Source organism: Chiloscyllium punctatum, chromosome 7, assembly GCF_047496795.1.
Source record: "Chiloscyllium punctatum isolate Juve2018m chromosome 7, sChiPun1.3, whole genome shotgun sequence".
NCBI classification, from domain to species: Eukaryota; Metazoa; Chordata; class Chondrichthyes; order Orectolobiformes; family Hemiscylliidae; genus Chiloscyllium; species Chiloscyllium punctatum.
Window position 1 is genome coordinate 88,586,060 of NC_092745.1, and position 12,339 is coordinate 88,598,398.

General features: G+C 41.0%; 1 protein-coding gene across 1 annotated transcript in view; it reads right to left on the minus strand.

Annotated features, from left to right (window-relative positions):
- agbl4 (AGBL carboxypeptidase 4) overlaps positions 1-12,339 on the minus strand; it is an 855,821-nt gene that overhangs the window by 388,079 nt on the left and 455,403 nt on the right. The window contains exon 6 of the mRNA XM_072574259.1: positions 9,118-9,157. Coding sequence (XP_072430360.1) covers positions 9,118-9,157 — 40 coding nt within the window. The remainder of the gene's footprint in view (positions 1-9,117; positions 9,158-12,339) is intronic.

Genomic DNA, 12,339 nt, shown 5'->3' on the forward strand with positions numbered 1-12,339 from the left:
ACAGCCCCAACAATGTAACTGCACTTTTCTTATTTCTCAGCTCCACCCATAATGCCTCACTACCCAAGCCCTCCATAGTGCCCTCCTTTAGCACAGCCGTGATATCATCCCTGACCAGCAATGCAATTCCATCCCCCCCCTTTTATTTCCCTCCCTGTCCTGTCTGAAGCGTCTATATCCTGAAACATTTAGTTGCCAATCATGCCCTTCCTTCAACCAAGTCTCTGTGATTGCAATGACATCATACTTCCAGGCACCAATTCAAGCCCTAAGTTCATCTGCCTTACACACTATACTCCTTGCATTAAAGTCAGGCCACCAATTCTTTTGTGTTCATCTGCTCTCTGCCTACTCTTTCCCTTATTAATGCTATCTTTATGATTCTTACAGTCTCCAGTTTCCACCTCACTGTCTACTTGTCTTCTCTTGTGGTTCCCAGCCCCCTGCCGCATTAATTTAAAACCTTCCCAACAGCAGTAGCAAAAACTCCCCCAAGGACATTGATTGGTTCCAGTCTGATTCAGATGTAGACCGTCCATTTTGAAATAGTCCCACCTTCCCCAGAACCGGTCACAATGTCCAACAAATCTGAACTCCCTCCTACACCATCTTTCAAGCCACGTGTTCATCCTGCCTATTTTTTCACTTCTCTGCTGGCTAGCACGTGGATTTGGTAATAATCCTGAGATCACTACTTTTGAGGTCCTCCTTTTTAACTTCTCTCCTAGCTCCATGAATTCTTCTTTCAGGACCTCATCTCATTTTTTATTCATATCGTTGGTGCCTATATGCACCAAGACAACTGGCTGTTCACACTCCCCTTTTAGAATGGTCTGCAGCCGATCGGTGACATCCCTGACCTGAGCATCTGGGAGGAAACGTACCATCCGGGAGTCCCGTTTTCGGCCACAGAACTCCCTACCTACTCCCCTTACAAGAGAATCCCCCGTGACTATGGCCCTATGAGTCTTTTTCCCGCCCTTCCAAACAGCAGTGCCCGCCACAGTGCCATGATCTTGGCAACTGCTGCCTTCCCCTAGCGAGCCATCTCCCCCAACAGTATTCAAAACAGTATACCTGTTTTGGAGGGAGATGACCGCAAGGGACACCTGCACTGCCTTCCTATTCTTTTTCTGCCTTTTGGTCACCCATTCACTGTCTCCCTCAGCAATTCTAACCTGCAGTGTGACTAGTTCACTAAATATGCTATCCACAACCTCCTCAGCATCAGGGATACTCCACAGTGAGTCCATCGCAGCTCCAGGGCCATCATGCCGTCAAACAAGAGATGCAGCTGGATACACTTCTTGCAAGTGTAAGAGTCAGGAATGTCAGCCATGTTCCTGAGCTCCCACATCAAGCAAGAGGCACAAGTCACGGGTCTGAGGTCCCCTGTCATTGTAAGCTTTGCTTTATATCAACTAACTAAAACCAAACAATGCACTTAAATATATGAAAAAGAAAGAAAAATATAAAATAAAAACTTTGCTTTGTTTTCTTCTGGTAAGCCGCTGCCCAAATATATACTAAGTCCTTACTTTACCAGAACCCTCCTGGTCTCCATGTCACCTCTGCTGTGTCTTCCGCTGCTCCTGGACAGGAGAAAGGCTGAAGGCTGTGGTAAGTATTTAAGCAGTTTCCTTACCTTCTTGGCACCCTTCTGGTTTCCACGTCACCTTCATTGTGTCTCCCGCTGCTCCCGGACAGGAAAAAAAATTTTCGGACAGAAAAAAATCACCTCATGAATACAGCTTTCTATTGTACTACCTGCTGGGAGAAAACTAGATGCCGAGAATTCTCAACATGGTAGTCAGAGCAGGAATCTGGCCACTTCAGGTCGCTGTAAACTGTGAAGAGCTTCCATTTTGGTTACTATCCAACAGCACTTCAAGGCACTCTTGATGGCCACATGCATCTTATGTACATGGGCATTGACAGTGAACATGTGCCAGCCTCTATCAGCACTCATGGCACATCTCTGATCCATTTATGGTATAGTTCTGCACTTCAATGCCGCACCTCAGGAGGCACTGGCAACTTTCATTGTAATGTTTCAGCAGGTACTTACTGCTTAGGGAGACACACCCAGCTCATCAACTGGACCAGGCTGCATCTCCATCTATCCTCGCATTCACTCACTTTGAGCCTATCTGCATACTTATGGCATTCCTGCCTTGCATTGCCTTTTCTTTTTGCACCTTAGCCTTCAGGCAGTGATATGCAGCTCACAATACTTCCATCATGCTTTGCCATTTAAAGCAGTCACGAAGCTAGAAAATCTGCCACGGTTGTCAGCAGCCCCAAATCAAGGGAGATGGCACAATAAAATGAAGGCAACCATCTATGACAGTCCAGGGGCTTGGATACTGTCAGCCAGGCATTCAGTATCTATCTCTCACAAGAGGTGAGGATCTAAATACAAACCAGCCCACCCCATCCATCATAAATCTTTCAGGATTATTGTGGACTGATTTCCTCCTGGAATGAGACAAGGACAGGTATTAAGGGAGATTAATGGTGGTGGGAAGGTGCAGGGCATAGTTCTTACTTTTGTTACAGATGATTGGGGTCCCTTTAAAACTGTGGGCCTTTAGTATTCCATATTTCCTATGCATCATAAGACCTCATTTAGAGTTAGAGTTAGAGTAGTAACTCACCTATCATAAGTATAAACAAAGGACTCATTGGACAATATGGCATCCTTCTGTATGTGCAATCTTTTCAAAAATAAGATTTGTTCTTAGAAGGAATGAAACTAACTTTCAAATGGAGGTGGCCAAGGGGACAATAGTCATCCAATGCCATGATCATTGGCCAAAAGGATTCAGACAATTGATTGACACAGTGCAAGTTACCTGCCTCTAGAAATAGTGTTCAGAAATAGTCTTCATCAGGCAATCCCAGTAGGTAATAGTCCTCATTGGGCAATCTTCATCACGTGGCTCTCAGAAAGCTGTCTTTTCCAGAAGAAAGATGGACTAGAGGAAAAGAAACACGCAGGGAGGAATTCCCTAACGTCTCGGCTGGAGAGCAGGATACTGCCTTCACAACTTTAATGAGATGAATACATTCTATGAATACATTCTATTAGTGAAACATACTCCATTGTCATGGTTGTATACTTTGCTTTGTCTAATTAACTAACGTATCACATTTAAACTGTTGCTTCTTAACAAACTCTCGGCCTGACCTGGCAGTCCTCTAGCCCGTTGTGGCAATCTCCCTGCCTGGTGTGGTGGCCTCTTGCCCCGGTGTGGCAGTTCCCCAGTCCATCATAGCAGTCTCCTGGCTCAGCATGGCAGCCTACAGTGGCCTTTTGGCTGGCATAGCCTCAGTACGGACCTCTGACATGACTCTAGAGTGGTCTCCCAGCCTCAAGAATCTTGAGGTGAAGCCCAGTGGTCTGGAATCAAGGCCTGATGTGAACTGGGAGGGCTAGGTGCCGGCGTGGACATGTTTTAAATGTTTTGAACATTTTATTTCTGTAGTTTCCAATTTATTTCTACAATCTGTAATGCTGGAGTTCTCCTAAAAACCTGTATTGAAGAGTCTGTACCTAGGTATTTTGTATGTAAGACAGCAATACAAGTGGTGACTTATAAACTTTTCGCTGTACTCATTTGAGTAGATGTGACAATAAAACTCATGCCAATTCTAGTTCCCTAACTAAATGAACTATCCAAAAATTGCTACATTAGGTAACGGAACCACCAAAAATCAACAGTGGTGAGAGATTAGGAATAATGTTCTCTCTAAGTGGAAAGTCCATGCACATTGAATCCAGTGCAGATTGATTGACTCTTTCATTTGCAGAAGTCAATGCCACACACTTACTTTGAAGATCTGCACAGTGGAGGGAAAGGGACTGGCCTTGTCAATGAGTAACTGAACGTTAACGTGCTCATTATAGCCAGTAATTGGAATATAGTGTGCAGTTTGGGTCTTCCTACTTAATGGAAGATATATTTGCGTAATAAAAGTTTTAATATATATATTATCAATATCACTTAGGAACTTGGATTTTAAAGTACATGTCATGTTTTAGTGATATAAACATCTAATCTGTACTATAAAGGGCGAGTCAGAAAGTGACTTAGAACAACGAGCCAAAGACAGCCTTCCCAACAAGTCGTGATTAAGCCAAATGACTCAACAAACTACTTGGTGAGATAATTGCTGCTTTTCTTTGACTACATTTTTACCACCAGAAGAGAAGACCAGGAATCACAGAATCCCTGTTGTGCAGAAAGAGGCCATTCAGGCTACCGAGTCCAAACCGACCCTGCAAACAGCATTCCACCCAGACCCAGCCCATCACCATAATCCCGCATTTATCATAGCCACTCCACCTAGCCTAGAGGAAACCCATGCAGACATGGGGAGAATGTGCAAACTCCACCCAGACAGTCATCCAATGCTGGAATCAAACTTGTGAGGCAGCAGTGCTAACCAGTTCCGTCCCCATAGGATTCCCCCAGCAGTCAAAAGTAGATTGAGTTCTAAAGAAAAGATCCTGAACAATGGAAGGATAGTTTAGCTTTATCAGTTTCAAGCTATCAGACTGGAAAGAAGTTTTAAATTGTTTTAGCACACATTAGTTTTATTCTTAGAGCTCAGTAAGAAAAGGCATTAGCTTCTGTCAATACATCTTTAGGGACAAATACAAAGAATTACTTTGTGAAAGGAAATGCTCACAATCTCATAGAGATGTACAGCACAGACCCTTCGGTCTAACTCGTTCATGCCAAACAGATATTCCAACCTTATCTAGTCCCATGTGCCAGAACTTCACCCATATCCCTCCAAACCTTTCCTATTCATATACTCATCCAGATGCCTTTTAAATGTTGCAATTGTATGAGCCTCCACCACTTCCTCTGGCAGTTCATTCCATACACGTACCATCCTCTGCATGAAACAGTTGCCCCTTAGGTCCCTTTTATATCTTTCCCCTCTCACCCTAAACCTATGCCCTCTAGTTCTGGACTCCCCCACTCCAGGGGAAAGACCTTGTCTACTTATCCTATCCATGCCCCTCATGATTTTATAAACTTCTATAAGGTCACCCCTCAGTCTCCGACGCTCCATAGAAAACAGCCCCAGCCTGTTCAGCCTCTCCCTATAGCTCAAATCCTTCAATCCTGACAACATTCTTGTAAATCTTTTCTGAACCCTTTCAAGTTTCACAACATCCTTCCAATATTGGTTTAAAGAAAAAGCAGTTTTACTGGAGTTGAAAGATGTTGCTGAGAAAAGAGTTGAATCCTCCTTTTAGTTTTTTTATATAAGATCTTACCAAATTGTCTCATATATGCATAGTTTTATTTGTACAGGTAGTTCTTGGATAATGTGTGTTCTGGCAATGTGATTTGGCTATAATGCTGCTGAAGAATTAGATTAGATTCCCTACAGTGTGGAAACAGGCCCTTTGGCCCAACAAGTCCACACTGACCCTCCGAAGAGTAACCCACCCAGACCCATTTCCCGCTGACTAATACACCTATGGTCAATTTGGCATGGCCAATTCACCTGACCTGCACATCTTTGTGACTGTGGGAGGAAACTGGAGCACCCAGAGGAAACCCACGCAGACACGGGGAGAATGTGCAAACTCCACACAGACAGTTACGCGAGGCTGGAATCGAACCTGGGACCCTGGTGCTGTGAGGCACTGTGCCGCCCCATTAGGGAACGGTATTTTTGAGAACGCTTACATGTTTTCGCATTAGCGTAATTCCAGCGGGGGATCGGTTCGTGTGCTTTGTTCCGCGCATGCGCTTATTTCCGCGCCAAAGTCTCCACACCATTCTGTGCATGCGCAATGTCAGCACCAATCTTTGTGCCATTCTGCACATGTGCCAATGTCAGCTGCCAACAGAGCAGCTTTCTATGAGAGGTACTGTAGAGCAGCTATTTGACATTTTTTAAATGTACTGTGTTAAATTTACTTCTGTTTTGTTAATAAATATGATTTCAATTTTCATTCAGGCTGTACAATTCTTTATGTTAGACTTTTAAGTAACTTTTGAGAGATTGTGAGCGATACTTTTTGCTGGTCTGCCCATAACTCCACTTTTCCCATTGAACCCATTATATATATTGAACAATTTTCTATTAAGCGATGTTTCGCTGGAACACAACTACGGTGTTATAGGAGAACTACCTGTATTTCTTTTATTTTGTATAATAACATTCATACAAAACTGTTAATGAGTTTAAGTTGTTTGCCACCACAGTAACCAAATTCCAAAAATAAAGTTTATGGTCTATCGAGCCAAGTTTCACTTCTAGTGTTACCATCAGCTGAGATCATATTAAAATCAGGCCTTTGGCTGGAAAAAAATCCATTGAATTTAAGAAGAATCTCTGAATCCTTAAAGAAATATGTACATGGATTTACTGGACATAAAGTGGGAGAGCTGTTGGGAAGTTATATGGATCAGAATTTCAAAATTGCATTGACTATTGCTAACATTTTTCTGGGAGTAGGAGACATGACAGTGCATCATAGCATCGAATCTTTGTGATGGTTACACCAAGACAGTTAGCAGATCATTGAAGGAAGAAATAAAAGCAGGACCTGAAAAGGATAAGATGCTTTGAGCAATTTCCCTGTACTAAAATTACAAGGCGGAAGCCTGAAGTTGATGTGTCACTGCTCGAATTAACTAACATTCAGTTAGATATGAAAAACAAGACTCAGACATAACAGAAAACATGCATTGGAATCAAAGCAGAATGAAAGAGCAATGGAGACAGTAATTGAAAGGAAAGCGAAAGAGAACTGGCCATTACAAAGTTTGAATGGGAAGGTGGGGGGAAAAAAATGAAAGCTTAATGAAATTTTAAAGATTTCTGAATATGGAAATCACCCATGACCTGACCACACAAAAGCTTAGAATAAAGGTGAGGTAGCAGCTCAGAGAATGCTTCTGATTCCAAAAGTAGCTGTCAAGAAAACCTTTGGGAGAAGTGGAGCATCATGAGTTGATATGGGGCTATGGAGTGCCATGAGGGTGGATAGAGGGGCATAGAATGAGAGGGAGGGTATGAAAGGCCATGGTGAAAAGGTACTCTGCATGGGGGGGATGAGGCATGTAAGGGTTGAGAGTTCTCAAAGTCCTTATTCTAACTGGAAAATCGAGGTGAGGCTAATTAGTCCACCTTAGAACAATAGGCTTTGAAAATGCACTGTTTCCAGGGCTGGTGATCCCAACTCCAGTGCGTGCCTCTCTATACCATCCCCCCTAAAAATTAGCATTATGTACATCAGCACAGTTTTTCCTGAATGAGGTACAGTGTCAAAACATTTCCAGATTCTGTGCACCAGACTCCAGAGCAAACTTTTGAGACTGAATGACAGTTACCCTAAAGTTGGCTGAAGTCCTGTGGCCACAGTTCTCTCCAAATAATCCCAAACTCTAAGATTCAATGTCCAAATTATTAAAATTTGATGTAATGACTCATTCAGAAGTTTCCCTGCTCAGAATGGATGAATGCAGATATTTCTGCTGCTTACAGATATTGCTGAATGTTTCACAGATTTTGGCAGTGTGTAATGCATTGGAATCTGTCTCTACCATCTATCCAAGATCCTCTAAGATGGTTCAGGTGTCTTCACACAGATGTAGTACTCATTCAGCACTGTTACTAGAATAGGTGTCCAATGGTCAGTTTACTTGTTTTCTCTAACATTGCCACTGCCGTTTTACACAACAGCAAATTAACGCTTGTTCCTACAACAGACCACCTTCATGGCTCCAAACATGTTCCTCCATAACCATGTAATTTACAGCATAGTTGGAACTCAATATCATAGAAGGTGGAACTCCTGCCTCTCCTTTTTTCCAATGATGCAACAGCCCAACTGCATTTCATTGCTATCCAAATATGCAAAAGTTCAACCTTACACAACACAATATTGTGTGGCTTCGCTGTACAAAATAGCTTCCTCCACAACAAAACATAATTTGTAATATTTACTGCAATATTTTACAACTTAAAATTTCAAGAAAATTAACTCATTAACAACTAAAGAAAAATAAGAAAATATTTGCTACTTTGCTATAGATGTAAACTAGCATTTTTAATTCATTAATGTCAGCACAGTAAATAATCGCATATATCATTCTTTTAGCACGTGTTGTGGGCAGCAAAAGAAGGACAAAATTGTACAAATTCCAGCAAATTGACTGTGAACATGTTGTGAGAATTTGACATTCTACAGTAAATTAGCTGAACTGAAATTTTTTTGAAGTAACAGCTAACTGAATCCAAAAAATTAAATTCAGACATTTTACAAAATAACTCAAATTCAGCCAATTTACGGAGACAGTGAGGTCTGCAGATGCCGGAGATCAGAGTTGAGAATGTGTTGCTGGAAAAGCTCAGCAGGTCAGGCAGCATCCTGAAGATGGGGTCTGGCCCGAAACGCCGATTTTCCTGCTCCTCGGATACTGCCTGACCTGCTGTGCTTTTCCAGTAACATATCCTCAACTCTGAGCAACTTCAGCAACACATTCTCAATTCAGCCAATTTATGTCTTTTCAGTTTTGTTTTTAGTTCTAATATTTACATAAAATCTGTATCATAAACAAGAACATTGATTCAAAGAATTCAAAATCAATTAATTGAACAGAAAATAACAGCCAAAATTATTTAAATTAGTATATTGAGTATGGAGAGAATAGTTTTACAGTTTCAACTTCAATTCATTCAGCACATATATTGACAACAGATATTTGCTTAACTGAAATTTATCACCTTACTGGGAATGCCACTATTATCATATTAATAAAGCATGTAAAAACATGGAGTTTTAAAACACATTGCTTGTGATTCCTCAAGAATAGGCAGTTAAAAAAAAGCTCCTTCTCCTCCAGGGCATAACTTCAGACAGAATAAAATCAACCCAACAATGCTAGGACTGCAGGTCCAGATAGGCAGCTCCAAAGACATGGAACTGCTCAGGGCTAAGTTACTTCTAATATAACTGTCACCCACTGCAGTGTAAAATTTGTCAGGGGAACAGTTTGTTTCATTTAGTGTCAGGGAAAATCCCACATCTAGACAGCTTTTATATAAAACAGAAGATTATGAACCAGCATTTCTACTCACCAGGGTTTGTTATTGTCAAGAGGTCAAGACGCCGTTGTTGCTAAAAGACAAATAAACAGTTTGTTAGAACATATTTTCTAGAGAGTGTGTGGTTTTGCTGATGGTCAAATCTTTAAAGCACTGTCTATATTGCAATACATGGATAGTGCTTTTTAAAGTAAAATGTAGGCTGGTTTACAGACAGGAAAGACTATACTTAATGTTCACCTGCTGAGTGAACAGATGCTGAGATCCCACACTGCTGCTTATATGGAAGATCCACCAGTGTTAAGTGCTGCTCAAGAACCTAAGTAGCTAGCAGTGGATTCTATTCAGGATCCTGTGGTGGAAATCTTGCTTCCAACAGATGCTATACAATCCGAGATCAGCAGTTGTTATATTTCAGAAGGCACCAATGTGAGCAGTGGCACACTACTTGCAATGAGCACTTCAAAGACATAGGATTGTTGAGAGACTCAGGCCACAGGTACAAGTAAGGGTGGGATCAGAGTCACAAGGTGGAGGATATGTGAGGGAGAGACAGAGTATCAACAACAAAGACAGTGGTTAGAGGTCAGTAAGCCCCACTTCCTAATGCCTGATTCCTTGATCAGTTACCGAATGCCTTTAAATAAAGAATGTCTCCTGGGACCCTGTAAGCAAAGCCAACAGAGATTGTTTTCAAGGTCTCCACACTGTGCTTCACTGCCTGCCTCTGGGTGAATACTAGTGTCTAGTCTTTTTGTATTTTCTAATCAACCTGTTCAGATTTGTCATTACACACCTTTGGAGCACATGGGACTTGAATAATGGCATCATAGCTCAGAGGCAGGGACACTGCCATTGTGCCAAGAGCACAAATATATTGTCTACGGGAAGAGGGCTCTTAAGTAGGCATTAATTGCTCACTTAAGGACTTCAGTTGGTGGTGTGGTGAGAAGGCCATCCATGACTGTTTTCCCTGGCCTCAATTCAGACAGAGACAGGAAGGTCATGGGTTCAACACCCAGCAGCCTCTTATTCTATTCATTGCACCTGCCTTCAAATTTGCAGCATTCAAAGTCACTATTATTTTACAAAAAATATATCTGTCCAACCTGTTTAAAAGGAGATACAAATAATTGTCTCTCATGCTGGAGTAGAAAACGGCAGGCTGGAATTAATGCAGCCCACTACAGTGGAAAACATGGCAGCCAGGGTCATTTAATCAGGGAAAAGCTCAGCATCAATCTCCAGACAGTAGAAAAAACATACTCAATTAAATCAGGGGACAGATCAGGCTGATGCAGTGTTCCCAGCCACCTGAAGCAGCATGTCAATCGGGCTCATTCATGAACCTATTATCCCTGAAGCAGAAATAGAAATTGCTGGAAAATCTCAGCAGGTCTGGCAGCATCTGTGGTGAGAACAGTTAACATTTCAGGTCCTGGGAGCCTCTTCAGAATAGGAGATTACTATCCATGGGTACACCACAATTTATAGAACTTCATGGGAAAAACTGTAAGTAATATAGCTTTCCCATGCCCTCAGAAGGTTGCTCAGCAAATGCTGCCAGGTTTTACTGGTTTACCAGCTTCCACAGGTGGGTGGTTTGTTCTCCTAATCATACGAGGACCCAGTATTAGCAATAGATGTCAGGTAGTTCTTCTATGATGTGATAGTTGCGTTCATGTGCAACCCCACATTATAGAAAAATTGTGCTTTGGAAACAGTGCTTAAAGTGTTGGTGCTGTAATTATGATAACACACATTTTAAAAGTTCATGCTTTAGAAACAGTGTCCCCAATTCATCAATTGTGTTGCAGCAAATCTGCATTAATGAAACGTGTGCTTTTGCAGAATGACCTGTACATATTGTACAATTTGGTTGATCTAGACATGCAACTCCATTTTATACGTAGCTAATATTTCATCAGAATGTGTTTTTACTATAAATAACAGTACCTGATTTCTAAAATAAACTTAAACATCACTTTTTTGATAGCCAAGCTGAAAGAATGGGAAACAAACATGACACAATTTCAATATTGATCATTGCCAAGTCAGCAGCAAAAATATCATTTATGCATGAGGCAATTATGAAATGCTGCTCAAAAATAGGTTGAAGTGTGGCACAGATGAAGATGTTATTGTTGTTCTGCATAATGGTCTTTTTATGGCAATTATGTGACAAAATGGGAGCTTCCAACAATTCAGGGTTTTAAAATGGAGGGTTTTTTTTGCATAGCACATAATGTTGCATAGACATTTCACCTGCCTGAAGAACAAAGGATTACTATCCATGAATCAGATGACAAAGATTTCATTTTGATAGCAGGGTGGTATATTAAAAATATTAATAGTGAAACTGTTGTCAGGCAAATATATGATTTCTAGCTGTGGTCATGTATGAAAATAGCTGAATTGAAAGTACAATAAGGAAGTAAAATTGTTGCAGACCATTAAACTATTATCTGCCTAGATAAAGAGACTGTTAGCATCTTGGCTGCCTGACTGCTTCAAAGAAATAACTGGAGATCACAGTAAAAGCATTCACGTAACCAAAAAGCCTTCTGGTGTTCTGCAATCTAATTATTCATCCTCGTTGTTATATGTATACAAATTGTATTGTGTTCTGTATTCATTGCAAAATCTATGTAGTGTCGTGACTTAAATGGGAAGACTGCACCAATAATTATACCCCACTGTTCCACAAGCCCATCACATAATGTATAAATGTACAAGATGTCAATGAAACCACTAAAATGACCAAATTATCTGTCTAACTGCTAATCTGGGAGAAAAGCAATTCACTCCAGGTTTCCTCAGTAATGGTTTAAAAATTCCCCTTTTATTGTAACATGCTTAATTTTAACAAGCGGAGTAAAATAAAAGGATTTTGAATTTATGCAACTTAAACCATAACCCTACACAAGAGACTTATGGTTTAGATGAGTGAAAAGAAGAATATAGACTGAGTAAATAAAATTCTGAAGACTAAAAGTCCAGACCACGAGGTGCAAAGTTATTTTTCTCATGATCTTTGAGTTTTGCAATTATGACACACTGTCATCTGTGCAGTGAACTGTCATTCTTAAATTCAATGGATTATCAGGTATACTTAGATGTTTCATGCATGAATTCTTTCTCGCAAGAATTATTGTTTTTTCCTATCTTTTCCCCACATAGATACAGAAAGGGAGAGACGGATATTTCTGCCTGCAGGCTTTGTATGTTTTTTTTCACACTGCTTCTCTTGGCACT